The following is a 15,698-nucleotide window of genomic DNA, read 5'->3' as shown; positions in this document are numbered from 1 at the left end:
TAATTTTCAAAACTCTTATATGAATATAATTAGGAGTAAAAACTTTGTATATGTCATTTGTCAAAGTGAATATTTTAATTCAATTATATATAGTTAACATTACTTATCATTATAGCGATTCTGTCGTATATGGCATGTGTCATTTCTATTTTTAGAACCGAGAAATAATTCTACACATGTATATATAATGATTGAAAAGAAGAGACACAATGAGAAAGGAAGAACAAATATGCAAATTTTCAAATAAACATCAAGATACAGGCTACTGATGAATTCTACATCGGTATTATAAAACGAAAACAGTTGCAGGTTTATATTGTACGATATTTGATCTCTGGAAGAGAGTTGAATTATTGGCAATCATACTACTTTATTATAAGAAAGCATCATTTATAATTGTTGCCGATTATACCACCCAACACTGAATATTTAGATTATAACTTGTCACGTGTACATGTAGTAGTACAATAATGAACATTTACATCATTAAAATACGTGTATATAATTAGTCTACATTAAACAGAGAAAAATTGACAATTTAAACTGAGAATAATTTACAATTCGAATTATCACTGCTTGACATTTGAAACGCATGGTTTGATTTTGTGAGAACTGAATTTTTATAATTGAATTTGTAATTATCTATTTGACCGTATAACCACCGAGGTTTGATATTTAATTTTGAAGTTACATGTATATCTTATTGAACAGACGTAGAATCTTATCAGACAGGTTGCTTGCTTTCAAATTGAGGTAAGTGTGTTTAATATTAGGTTAATGTTCGTATATAACCTTTTTGATATTTCTTATTATCTTTTCTTTTTTTCTTAATTTGATTTTTCAAACAGACATATCTATATAAAATATAATTGGCTGATACTTTATGAACACCAAGAAAGAAAATAACTCACGTTTTTGTTCTAGATAATCGTCAAATTTACCCAAAATAATATGTAAATAGTCATGAGAAGCTATTCTAGTTTATTTGTATATATATATTCAAGGCTTGCGTGTTATACACATAACATTCATCTATCTTTTTAAAGCTTACAACTTGCAACATGGAGAAGATGATCATAATCAAAGCGGCTGTTATTTTGTTTCTATTTGGAACAGTAGAATCCCAGTTAGGTTAGTGATTATATTGGTAGTGCGTACTATTGTAATTTATACTTAGTTTAACGTGTATGGTTGTTTGTGTTTTCTTTCGTTAATACTACTTATTATTAAATGATAAGAGCTTATACGCCATAATACAGATAAATCAGTATGTGCAATACTGAAATCGATTCACTGTCATTATAAATCAAGGTTTAATATTGCTCTTCGAACAGGGCCAATACAAAAAAGCGTGAAAAAGCCGTATTGGCCCTGTATTGATCACAGTTTGTTTAAGATAAACAGGGCCAATACAGAAAAAGGCGGAGGAAAAGCCGTATTGGCCCTGTATTGGTTACAGTTTTTTATATTCTTATCAGCATTTAATAAAAGTGTTCTGAACTGGCTGTTTCTGTATTGGCACTGGTATAGATTATCGGTCAGCTGTATTGGCCCTCGACTCTACTTGTCTCGAGGCCAAAACAGCATTGTACAGCAAACCTTGAATCTATACCAGTGCCAATACAGAAACAGCAAGTTAATAACACTATAGTATTGTGTCAACTGATGACGGACTTAAGTAAAATGTAAAATAACAATAGCATCGAGCTCCAAGGAACTTCATACTGGAATGTCCTTTATACCATGGTAGAAAAATGTTCAAAGAAGGCCTTTGAAAATTGTCGAATTAATTGCTTTTTAGGTTTCGAATATTTTTTGCAAGTATGTGATAATTTCATGCTTATATTGATAAGTTTTACTACCCTATGTCCTACTTTACCTCATATCTTAATAGGAAAAAACAGTTCTTACATCTTAAAAAAATGGACATTAAAAACCTGAATGCGAATATATATATCGAAAATCGTTTACGTCATTTTTTAGATGCAACAAACGTTAACAAAATAACTGTAACAGTTCAACCTGCTTTGATACGATAAATCTTCTTGAGTGTTTATTACACTTCATTTCTGATAAAAAAAAAAAGAAAGAAGAAAGAAGATAAAGCAGATGATTCTTATTTTCTATTGTGTGTCATCAATTCTAAAATGGTGACGTTTCCCTTTAACCATCTTATAGTCCTTATATATCCAGTCTTTTTCGAATCGCTCGTGTATGTAGCAATGTATATAAGTATAACACGAGAAATCAGTCTATATCTGATAATTAAACCAGGTTTTTCGATATCACAAACAAGTCAAAACATTTATTAAATTTTATTTACAAACACATAATTCGAAAACATAATTCAACATGCAGACAGTTTATACCTTCAAATGTTTCATATCTTATCTTTATCATGGTAATATTCTATGCAGAGCACACAGATACCGGCAATTATCTCAAAAGATAATAATGAAACAAAAGCTTACACTAGATTTGTTGAAAAGGAATATAATTACGATACTGTTGTCATGCCATAAAAGGGGGCGTATATTGATATTTATATAGGTATGAATTTTGATCGGTTGTTGCTTCTTTGACACTTTTCCAATTTTGATTCTCAATTGATTATTTATTTTTATCCCCGTGAAAACACACATATTTTATCTGTTTTCAGGTACCTCATGTGGAATACTTTATAAGACTAAACAAGTGCATTGTGATGACAATAGTGAATGCATATTTGAGCATAATCTGTGCGATGGGTCAAGTCAGTGTCCAGACGGATCAGATGAACGAGAAGATTTCTGTACAGGTGCGGCAAAACATAATACTTATGCATAGAAAACTTGTGATTTTTTTATAAGGGGATTTGACTTTGTTTTAAGCATACATATCCTTAAATGATCGTCATGCATGCTTGTCTTTTGTTTAACCACTATCATAAAACACGTCGTATTGCAACTAGTAATACCTGGTTCATACAATCTTGCAAAAAATTGTCTTACTTTTAGAATTCTATGATAGAACACAACAAAAAATAAAACAAAAACATATGTTATATCATTTCATATTTCTCTACGACTGTGTAGATTCCACGAAATTAATATTGGCATGTCAGGGTAAACAAGAAATAGGGCAAAATAATAATTAGATAGTAACAACTTTTATGCATGTTTTGTAATAAAAGGCTTCCTTTATCAGATTATCAGTGTCGTGAAGGAGATGTTAAATGTGCTGATGGTCGCCAATGCATATGGAAGCCTGCATTATGTAATGAGTACATAGCATGTAATGATGGGTCAGATGAAAGCGAGGCTACATGTAAAGGTAAAAATAACACATATTCAGTCAGTTCAAAAAAGGGCCATTAGAAACGATGTATAAAAAATATGTTTTTTTTTCAATCATTTACGAAAGTAAATTAATGATTCGCTTTGAGCAGCCAATTATGTTAAATTTTAGTTGAATCAGAATAAAAAAAACATCGATGATAAATTATTTGCTTGCAAGTAATTAATTTGACCCCATCGAATCCGTATTCAAATGATCTTCAATCTAACCCTTTGGTTAGAGAAAAGTTAAGCGTGTATTTAGCTATTAGCGAAAGAAAAAGAATGTCAACGCCAAAGGTGAAATAAGGTTTACTGATTCGATCTACACAAAAAAACGATCTTGTTCTGATAAACACAATGATCAGCTGCATACTTTTAATCTACAGTATAAAATCAGATGGACCTATAAATATTTAATTGCACGTGGTCGGTATTTATTTTTATTCAAAGTTATGTCAATGTCGTGTTATATGTTATAGGTAGATCATGACTAGACAAAAATTCACTCAAAATGTTGATAAGTATAATCGAATCCATGCATTGTGATTTTTTACTTTTGTTGATTTGGATATACGTTTTTGGTATGTTATCAACTAAATATGAGAATTTTAGTCAAATCGGCCAAAATGGCTGTGATAGATAATGCCGCTTTATCGTTTCTATAACAAAACTGGACAACTTATGTGGCATATTCCATTATTATATCATTTGCAGTTCGATACATCTTTAGATATGTAGATATATTACATAAAGTATAAGATAATAGCTCTCCAAAATAATATAAACTGAGGCAATATTCATGTAAAGTAACTAACAACTGGTTGCTGTCTGTTGACACATTACCTCTTTTTATTTTCAATCGTATTATCTATCCAGAAAATAACTACGCAGAAAGTGGTCTTAATTAATTAGCAAATTAGTTACTGCAGGTGCATATGATATTTGATTTGTATATATTTAGATGAATACAATTAAAGCCTCAATCCCACTAGACTACGATCGCACCACGCTGAACGCAATCTAAAATAAATTCAGATCGTGGTGAGGTCCCCATTACGCTTCTACAACAATCCCGCTATATATACCAAGTTCTCACCGCGTTTATTCTGCGACTTCACTACGCTTATCAAGATCTTTCTACGCTTATCACGTTCTCACTACGACCACACCAAGAGATTTACGCTTGCAACATGATCTTACCACGCTTCTACTGCGATTATAGCACGTTCTTACCACGATTATACAACGTTCATACCGGGATCTTACTACGTTCTCAGCAATAACGTCAACCTCGTGTTCCATATCAATAGAGTTCCATTCCTTCTATTTCTGATTAATACGTAGATTTTTCGGAAACAACACAGTTATGCCACCAAAATTTACTAGAACACGTAGGCGTGGTGGTAGGGGCAGATGTAGATGCAGAGGGAGATCTGATAGTAACGAATTCTGATCAAGTATAGATGTCAAATCGACCAATTCAACCTAAATTACAACCTATTGCTGGTCCATAAAGCTTAAATGAGGATATTTTAGTGAACGATATCAGATATGACACAGATGTGTCAATAGATATAGGCAGATGTGGTATGAGTGTCAATGAGACAACTTTTTATCCAAGTAACAATTTATAAAAGTAAACCATTCAAGGACAAGGTACCGTACCTTCAACACGGAGCCTTGGCTCACGCCACACAGCAACCTATAAAGGGCCCAAAAATTACAAGACGTGTAAAACAATTCAAAAGGGAAAATCAACGGTCCATTCTATATAAAAACGAAAAGCATGGTTTAGCCGTTAGAGAAAATGGACAAGAAGTCCTAATTACATACCGACAAACAAAACCTGGAGAGATTTTATATATTTTATGTGAAAATGACAATGAGAATGTTTGTCGTAGTATGAACGTAGTTGTGTCGTAAAAAGGCGTAAAAAGGACGACAAGGGCGTGCGAGAATCGTACTATGGTCGTGAACAGCGTGGTATAGTCGAAGTGGAAGCGTAGTTGGCTCGCGGTGAAAACGTGATGGTCGTAGTGAGATCGTTATAACATCGCTGTGAGATCGTAGCTCAGTCATCCCGTACGGTGACCTATAGTTGTTAATGTCTGTGTCATTTTGGTCTTTTGAGGATAGTTGTCTCATTGGCAATCAAACCATATCTTCTTTTCTATATTTCCAAATAGAATCACACTTTCGCTACGCTCTCGCTACGATGGTACGGCGACCTTTGCGATCTTACTACAATCGTATTGCGCTCTCAATACGGTTCTCCTACGACCTTATTTCGCCACGATCACACCACCATTGTTTTGAACAAATTAAAAGTTGGCCACGCTCATTACGATATTGAAGACCCCAGTCCTACTAGGCCACGATCGCACTACGATCTGTGAAAAAAAAATGAAAATGTTGATGATCGTAGTACGATCGTGTAGATCGCAGTAAGGTCGTATCACGGTCATGGTGAGGTCTTCAAGATCGTGATGAGCGTGGCCAACTTTGAACATGTTCAAAACAATCGTGGTGCGGTCGTGGCCAAATTAGGTCGTAGTGAGGCGTAGTGAGAGCGCACTAAGATCGTAGTAAGATCGCAAAGGTCGCTATACCATCGTAGTGAGAGCGTAGCGAAAGCGTGATTCTATTCGGAAAAACTGCGCTACGATCTCATTGCGACGTTAAATACGACCTCACTACGACCATCACGTTCTACTGCGACCCAACTACGCTTCCACTACGACTATACCACGCTGTTTGCGACCATAGTACGATTCTAGCACGCCCTTGCCGTCCTCATTAATTCTCTCCAGGTTTTGTTTGTCTATATATAATTGGAACTTCTTGTCCATTTTATCTAACGGCTCAACCATGCTTCTTGTTTTCATATAAATTAGACCGTTGGTTTTTCCGTTTGAATGGTTTTACACTAGTAATTTTTGGGGCCTTTTATATCTTGCTGTTCGGTGTAAGCCAAGGCTCCGTGATGAAGACCGTATCTTGGCCTATAATTGTTACTTTTAAAAATTAATATTGTTACTTGGATTGAGAGTTGTCTCATTGGCACTCATACCACATCTTCCTATATCTATTGACACATCTGTTTCATATCTGCTATCGTTCACTAAAATATCGTCATTTCAGCTTTATGGACCAGCAATAGGTTGTAATTCAGGTCGGATTGATCGGTCCGACATCTCTACTTGATCAAGATTCGTTACTATGAGAGCTTTATCTGCCTTTACATCAACCCTAACACCACGACCACGTGTTCTAGTAGATTTTGGTGGCTTGATTGTATTTTTCGAGAAATCTACATATTAATTAGAAATAGAACTGAAGAAATGATACTGTATTGATATGGAACACGATGCTGACGTTATTGTTGAGAGCGTAGTAAGATCGCGGTTTGAGCGTAGTGTAATCATGGTAAGAACGTGCTATAATTGCAGTAGAAGCGTGGTAAGATCGTGTTGCAATCGGATAACTCGTGGTATGGTCGTAGTGAGAACGTGACGAGCATAGAAAGATCTTGATAAGCGTAGTAAAGTCGCAGAATAAGCGCGGTGAGAACGTATTATAATCGTAGCGAGATCGTTGTAGAAGCGTAATGAGAACGTAGTGGCATCGTGAAAGCAACGGAAATTTACATTTGCATGCCGCTCATACCGCGACCTCAGCACGATCTAATGGGACTGGGGATTTAGCGGAACTGCGGTATTAACTTTAAATTTATTGTAGCTATTTTAATTGTAACTGATACATTAATTGTTCACTTACGCTAAATGTCTACTGTTATTTGTAAGTAATATGAAAATGATAAACGCGTTTCCAAAATATCCGATGAAAGTTTGCTTTAATGAAATTTAAAATTTCAAGAATTTAATCTAATCTAATGAAACTTACTACTTATTAATCACAGCTACTTTACGAACTTTGCTTGTTTTTAAAGTTTCATTTAGCACACAACATTTGCAAGAACACATCACAAATAGTTGTTTTTTTAACAGGGCGTCCCTGTCCAGGTACTAAAGTGCATTGTGCAGATCAGATTCAATGTATAGATATTTGGGAACAATGTGATGGAAAAACAGTTCATTGTCGTGATGGATCTGATGACCAAGAGAATATTTGTCGAAGTAAGATACTTATCACTTGTTGACGAGATTATTGTGTGTTGAATTCAACGAAAAATTTAAAAGTGTCAAGTTAAATCCAAAAATCAACTATTATCACAAGTAAAACTGTATAAAACAAAATATATATACCACAGTATGTTAAAATCAACAACATTTATCTCTAAGACTATTGCTTATAAAATCAACATTTGACGAAGGCCTTAATCCCAATTTTAAAAAAGAGTCAACACATACCAGAGGGACATTTTAACTCATAAGTCGATAATAATTTAACCACACCATGGCTAAAAAAATTAAAACAAAAAACCAACAGACGAACAAAAGTACACAAAACACGAAATGCAAAACTGAATGGAAAAAAAAAATCAGCACTAATCCCTCTAAAACTTGGAGTAATCTCATGTACTCTGGAAGAGTAATCAAATTCTTTTCCAATTTAATTGTTAAACAACATGATGTTATTACTGGAACTCAAAAGTTCAAAACGATTAAAATGACACAAAAACGTTAATCAAAGGCAAAGCCGATTAGTCCCAATTAGGGAAAAGGGGATTTCTATAAATGAATGAAAAACAGTTGCATAGGCAAACTTATAATTGGTTGCTAATTTTTTATACACAGGATACTATTTTTTGTGGTCTAAGATATATCAATAGTTATAAATATGTTCCCAAAATACTCAAGCAGCATGACATGGCGTTTAACTGTAGAAAATTATTTTGAATAGTTTCAACTCATGCTAATAACGGTGAAATTTGAAGCCAAAATTCAGCTCCCTACAAATAAAAAAAAAACATCGTTAAGTTCTAAAATTTAACAAAGTTTTTGCAACCAAAAATCTCCACTAGATCCTTTTATATCATTTTAAGATCAGAAACTCCAGTAATTGAGTGGATTACAAAAGGAGAATTATTATCAGTTTGTTCTTTTTTCAGATTACACATGTACACATGGAAGTGCAGATTTAAAATGTGCTGATGATTTACAATGTTTTTCATATCTTCATCTTTGTGATGGGCAACCGGATTGTAATGACGGATCGGATGAGACCTTTAATCTCTGTAAAAGTTAGTATAGCCTCAATCTTTGAGAACTAGTTTCGCACATGTGAATTTACAAAAAAAAAAACCCATATTTTTTCGGAAGATATTCATATTGATTTCGGGTCATTTTCCAAATTTAGACCCTTGGTTTTATTTGATGATTTACAAGCAAAAATTTGTAACGTAATAACTAACAGTAAACTTTATTGATAGCTTAATTACCTGATACAGTGGGGCTGTTTATACTCCACTTTGGTGCATTATATTTTTCGATATATGCATTCGTATATTCGACCATCTGTCTGTCCGCCCGTAAGTTTGTTCGTTCATGTATCAGTCTGTCCCGCTTCAGGTTAAATTTTTGATCAAGATAATTTCTGGTGAATTTGGAGTGTAATCAACTTTAAACTCAGTACACATGTTCCTTATTATATGATATTTCTATTTACATTACAAATTTTGAAGTTTGACCCCAATTTTACGTTCACTGAGTATAAAAACAAGCTTGTGCGTGTCGGGCATTTATGTATTATGGACGTATTCTTGTTCTATTAAGTCTGAAATCTTTATTCAAAAATTTTAATGCAAAAAATATTATTTACATTTATATTAATAGCTTTAATAGTCTGCTGGTACAATTATAGTGTAAGTTTTAGATAATTTACAAGAAGCACTGGATTCGTAAACGATAATCGACGAGCTGTTTAAGTTGATTAACCGTTTTCTAATTCACTACATTTCTAAACTATTTCTGATAAAACGACCATCTGTTTTCTATTTTGACAATAAATCAATAGATTTTGTTCAGATACTTTCATGTTTTGTCTTTTTCATTCTTTGATATTGTTAAAATATTTCCAAACGGAACATATCTACACTTAAAGATTCAAAAAGTTAAAAAAAAGTTCGATTACAATTTGCATCAGTTTTCGGCATATCAGTATATTAATATCAATAAATATTATCTGGCTGGTCATAGCCATGGTAGTTTAACAAAAGTAATAATGGTGATATTTACAGTACACTTTATCCAGGATGATTTCTATTCTTGCAATTTTTCTCGGGTAAAATATTGTTTCATATTTATATGTATTATATATTTCATTGTCATAAAGTGTGATAATTTTGTACTTGTTTTAACGAAAAGTAGTTATCCGGTTATAGTTTTAATATCACAATCTATTTATAAAAGAGACTGTGTAGTGTTGACGAGATTTGTATTTAGACCATTTATAAACAAGCAAAACAAAATAAATGATATTATGGTACTTTATTTTAGGGCAATTTGAGTAAATAGAATAGAAAACAAATATAATAAGTCATAAATAATTATGGATGTTTTCTAATAGTTTTGTTGATTTTAAAATATTATCAAATGCGTTTTAGAAATATGATTTTGGATTCGGATATGTTTTCATGTTATCATAACATTTTTGTAAAAGTCTGCTCACAGTGTGTTGTGTAACCCTTACTTCAAAATTGGGAATATAGGCACTTAATCCAGTTTGATCTTTAAAATATTTGCTACAGATTGATCTGAGTTAATGACCACAATATTGTACCGTCGCAACTGACAATGCTTTCTCTTTATTACAGCTAATTATTGTGGATGGAGACAACGTTCCTGTGATAATGGAAACTGTGTTTATATCCATCAGTTTTGTAATGGAAGAGATGACTGCGGCGATAATTCTGATGAAAAAGAACCTTGTTTTCGTAACAATTACTAATGTCATGTCCTTAAATAATCATTTATAGAACTAACCACTGAATCTTCAAACATTTTAACTTGTCTGAGACATTTTTATCAATTTAAAAAAAATAAAGAGTATTCATTTATTAACAATTATCTTATCACTTTCAACACCAAATGTTAGACGAAACAATTTTGGCATATTTTTATCAAAATCATACTTTTGTTATGTGTTAAAAAATCTGCATTCTGGTGTATGTTTGATCTGCTTGGGTAGAACTTGTCTTCAAGACTTTCATAACAAATACGATATATCAAACCTAGGTTAGAGTCATCAATATATAATTTAATTTTGGATGTAATGCGTCCTCTGATTGGCTGACGTTATTTTGTTATCACCCCATAGACATAATTTAGTATTGTGACCGTGACCTCATCAACGTTTTTTCATGGTTTTCTACGGTTTAAAATAGAATTTAAAATTAAATTATAAAAAAATACTGTAATATTTTTTCTGTCTATTCGAAATAACATAAAAATATGGCGCACACTGTTAAATAACCTGCTGCGCGCGTTATTCAGTGTGCACCAATTTTTTTATGTTATTTCTTCATAGACAGAAAAAATATTACAGTCATTCCTTGAATAGATGTTATGACCGCCATCTCTAGTACTTTGACATTTACAGGTCCAGATAAGTTCAGCTATTATTATGTAATCATTAAACGTTTAGCATGTATAAGAAGCTTTGCATAGTTGCAAGATTTAACGAGTGGCTCCAATAACACATGTGCAGGTGAAACTGTCCGCACTTAATCTTTCGGAGCACCTGCGATTGAAGTCATAACACATCGCTTAGTGTTTGAAACACAAAAATTATGCTCAAAACATGAAATCCAACCTTTAAATTGGTTGATTTTTGAGTATGAGTACAAAAATTTGAGTTTAAAATTTTATGAATGCAAAGTTCGGTGTCACCGATTGTTGAGGACTTTCCATTTTCAATTTTCCTCGGAGTTCTGAAGGTTAGTTTTTGTTTGGTTTTATTTATTTACATGGGAAAACATATTGTACACGGTTCCGTTTTTAGCGTTGTGTTTTGTATTTTGTCTGTTTTTTCCTGTTTTTCTCAGTCTGTATACAAAAAAGAAGATTTGACATAATTGCCATTGAAGCAAGTCTTCAAAAGAGACCAAGTGGTAATACTGTACATTAAAAACGAGAAAACTAACGACCCAATTTATGTGCAAATTAATGTACGAAAAACGAATATTTTACACAGCACAAAAAAGTACTGAATAAAAAGCTCACGAATTTGGACTGCACATAAAAATATGGAGGGGTTAAATTAATTTGAAAACGCTATCCTTCCTCTAGACATGAATAGCGTTGTAACAGTCAGCACAAAAACAAACTATGCAATGCATTTGAGAAAGTCTTCACTCTGGTTTTTACACATAGAAATAAACATAACGATAAAACAAAGTGTGGACGAGGCAGTTTACATATACATCCTCACAACAACAACCATTTAGCACAGATCTAAGAGTTCTCACATGTAGACAAAACGCGAGTCTGGCGTACTAAATTATAATCCTGGTACCTTTGATAACTACTCACAGTTACTGAAAATAACTTTGTAAGTTTGATTTTGTATTCTGCTATTTGTCTGTTGCATCAGTATACAGGAAATAATAGGAATTTTGAATTCAGGGGACTTTGAAACTTTTACATTTCATATGCATACAAACTCAGTTAGAATCATAAACGTAAATAAAATTAAACATATAAATGGGGAATAGTCCAAAGATACAAAAAGAGCAATAAACAGCCGAAGGCAACGAGTGGAAACGTAATCAAAGAACTAATATTTGAAGACTCGAAATCTTCAAAACACTAATGAGCAGTATCTACGAATGTCATAAACTGATATGCTATGGAAAAGTTGAAATGTTATTGATGTGTCTGGTGCATTTACAGTACTCTTATATGAATATAATTAAGAGTTAATACATTATAGTTGTCATGTAAAAGACCAGAGCCCATTTTTCCGGAATGTTCACTCATGCCACAATCATTGGCATAGACCTTCTTGGAAAACTACAAAAATTTCTAATAACTCCATTTTTTTTAATTCAACATAATTCATTTGTCTGAGAAACTTTTGGGGAAAGGGAAATAATCACCATTTGCGTATAAGTTCTTATGTCTTCTTTCTGAATCATATAATATGACATTTTTGCTGTTCATTCATCATTTTCATCAATACTAGACACTAATATGCATGTATGGATATCCTGTTGCAATGCCTAGGAGCTGACACAATCCTGTTATTGTCAGCAAAAATATACCTTCTTGACGAAACTGCTAAACATAGAATACATGTATAGGTATTCAAGCATTAAAAGCAACGACTTCTCGAAGTAACATGGCTACTGATCATTTCAATTTGATATTGATATTAAAAAATGTAAAGCAAAATATATGTACACGAGGTAAGCAGTTCCAAATTCAATTTAAGTAGTTGCACTCTAGTTTGAACTAAAAGTCTGTTTTTCTTGTCATATTGTTCTCTTGATTTTTTTTATTTATAAAATTCCAAAACTTGATACCTAAACTTAGAAAATTAACTGTTTTATAAGTCATTAAAGAATTGATCATGACATTTTAAACATTTAATCCCCTTTAGTGAATATTTAAATCCAATTATATATATTTTACATTAAATAACATTACAGAGATTATGTAGTGTCAAAGTGAATATTTAAATCTAATTATATATAATTTTAAGCCACAACACCAGGTTCAACCCACCATTTTTTCTTAAAATGTCCTGTACCAAGTCAGGGAAATGGCCATTGTTATATCATAGTTCGTTTCTGTGAATGTTACATTTTAATGCTGTGTTTCTGTTGTGTCGTAGTTCTCCTCTTATATTTGATGTGTTTCCCTCAGTTTAAGCTTGTAACCCGGATTTGTTTTTTTTTTCAATCGATTTATGCAGTTAGAACAGCGGTATACTACTGTTGCCTTTATAAAGCAATTAAATACAAGTAGTATTTGACATGTTTCGTTTTTTGAGAACCAAGAAATAATTGAAAAAAAAGAATTATTATCAATGAACAAGCGTTACATAGAAAATATGATTTTTTTTAATAAGCTTCAAGATATTGACTGCTAATTAGTTGGTATATTCTGAATCTTAAAGACCTAGTTTCGCACAATGCAGACTCATGATATAACTTGTCAACCAAGCAGCAAAACGTTCATGAAAATTGACCTGAACAATTGGATTTATAATTTTAAACTAAACTTTACCCTAATTTAATCATAGTATCGCAGCGAAACGGACTTTTTGTTCTTTTAAGTTGAAAAGTAGTAACTAACAATAAATTATATAAGTAGCTTGATCACGTGATATTAAAGGACTGTTTTTATATAAAGTCGGAGATTTTTTTCCATAAAAACGTAATGTAATAAATATTGTGTAAATTTATATTAGTGACTTAAGTAGAAACATTAGACTGCTGGTAAAATGATAATATTATGATCTATATAATTTAGGAGAAGCAGTAGAGTCTTAAACGTTGATGATCAACGAGTGTATTAAGTTGATTGATGTTTCCAAGTTCACTACTTTTTCTAAATTCTCTAGTATTTCTCGTAAAACGACTATCTGTTATATGTTTTGACAATAAATCAACAGATTTCCATAAAGATTTCCATAAAGATAGAGTTTTTTTATTGCAAAATTTTAAATATATGTGCTTATATGTAATCCAGTTTGAGCTTTAAAATCTTTGCTACAAATTGATTTTGGTTAATGACCACAATATTGTTCTGTCGCAACTGACAATGCTTTCTCTTTATTACTGCTAGGTATTGTGATTGTAGACAACGTTACTGCGATAATGGGAACTGTGTTTACAAAACTGAGTTCTTTGACGAAAAAGATGACTGTGGCGATAATTCTGATGAAAAAGAACCTTGTTTTCGTAACAATTACTGATCCCATGTCATTCAATCATCATTTATAGACCTAACCACTGAATCGACAAACAAAATAACATGTCTGAGTTATTTTACTAAAATTGAAAATTAATAATAAATTATTCGCAATAACTTTTATCGCTTTCAACACCGTACGATGGAATCTTGTAGACGAAACCCGCGTCTGGCGTATATACAAAATTTAGTCCTGGTATCTATGATGAGTTTATTTACAACCACTTGGTCGATACAACTGCTGGTGGAGATGTATTTCCCCGAGGGTATCACCAGCCCAGTAGTCAGAACTGTTTGTGCTGACATGAATTATCATTGATATGGTTATATTTATAAATTAACTATTTACAAAATTTGGATTTTTTGAAATACTAAGGCTTTTCTAACTCAGGCATAGATTACCTTAGGTGGATTTGGCAAAACTTTTAGGAATTTTGGTCCTCAATGCTCTTCAATTTCGTACTTTATTTGGCCTTTTTAACTTTTTTGGATTCGAGCGTCACTGTTGAGTCTTTTGTAGACGAAACGCACGTCTGGCGTATATACAAAATTTAGTCCTGGTATCTATGATGAGTTTTTCTATGACAAAATAATTTTGACATATTTCATAATATTTATACTCTAGTTATGTGTTAAAAATATCTGCGTTCTGGTGTATGTTTCGTCTGCTGGGCTAACTTGTGGCCAATGCTTTCACAACAAATACGATATGTCGGCCATAGGTAAGAACCATCAATATATAGATGTTATGACCGCCATCTCGAGTACGTTGACATTTACAGAACCAGACAAACTAAGATATGCTTATGTAATCATTTAACGTTCTGCAAGTTTTAGCGATTGGCTCAAAAATTACATCTCGCAAGTGACACTTGCCGCACTTAATCTTTCGGAACACCTGCAGTTAAAGTCATAACATGCCGGTCTATGTTTGGATCACAGAAACCTTGCTCGAAACATGCAATCAAAACTTTGTATTTGTTGATTTGTGAGTATGAGTACACAAAATTGACATAAACGTTTTATGACTGCAATGCTTGGTGTCACTCCCATTTGGTTGAGAACATTCCGTTTTCGATTTTATCGGAGTTTGAAAGTTTTGTTTTTGTTGTTGTTGTTGTGTGTTTACATGGGAGCGCATATTGTCCAAGTTGCATTTTTAGCAATGTGTTTTTGTCTGGTGTTTTCCTGTATATCTCAGTCTGTATAATTAACAAGATTTGACATGATTGTCAATTAATTAAGTCTTCAAATGCACCAAGTGACAATGCTATTCATTTAAAACGAGAAAACTCACGTCCCAATTTATGTACAAAATAATGAACGAAAAACAGATATCTTACACAGCATTAAAAAAAAACTGAATAAAAGGCTCATTAATTCGGACTGCATATACAAAATATGGAGGGGTTAAATAAATTTGAAGACACTATCATTCCCCTAGATATGTATAGCGTTATACAATACAATACAAATATGTTTATTATAGTGACATTGTGTATGA

At 32.6% G+C, this 15,698-nt stretch overlaps 1 protein-coding gene across 1 annotated transcript; it reads left to right on the top strand.

Moving 5' to 3' along the window:
* Positions 1 to 601: 601 nt before the first annotated feature.
* LOC143075811 (uncharacterized) lies at positions 602 to 10,342 on the top strand. The gene is made up of 7 exons (XM_076251367.1): positions 602 to 753; positions 1,047 to 1,131; positions 2,660 to 2,797; positions 3,187 to 3,312; positions 7,325 to 7,453; positions 8,389 to 8,520; positions 10,093 to 10,342. The coding sequence occupies exons 2-7, from the start codon at positions 1,062 to 1,064 to the stop codon at positions 10,224 to 10,226; spliced, it is 729 nt and encodes a 242-aa protein (XP_076107482.1). The 5' UTR covers positions 602 to 753; positions 1,047 to 1,061; the 3' UTR covers positions 10,227 to 10,342.
* Positions 10,343 to 15,698: the final 5,356 nt, after the last annotated feature.

Source organism: Mytilus galloprovincialis, chromosome 5 (assembly GCF_965363235.1).
Source record: "Mytilus galloprovincialis chromosome 5, xbMytGall1.hap1.1, whole genome shotgun sequence".
In the NCBI taxonomy this organism is placed as follows: domain Eukaryota; kingdom Metazoa; phylum Mollusca; class Bivalvia; order Mytilida; family Mytilidae; genus Mytilus; species Mytilus galloprovincialis.
This window is presented reverse-complemented; position numbering and strand designations above follow the sequence as displayed.

Excerpts from the sequence above, each read along its gene's own strand:
- LOC143075811 (XM_076251367.1), top strand. The coding sequence starts at position 1,062 with ATGGAGAAGATGATCATAATCAAAGCGGCTGTTATTTTGTTTCTATTT. Across the intron at positions 1,132-2,659 it reads AACAGTAGAATCCCAGTTAG|GTACCTCATGTGGAATACTT; the intron begins GTTAGTGATTAT and ends ATCTGTTTTCAG. Across the intron at positions 7,454-8,388 it reads CCAAGAGAATATTTGTCGAA|ATTACACATGTACACATGGA; the intron begins GTAAGATACTTA and ends TTCTTTTTTCAG.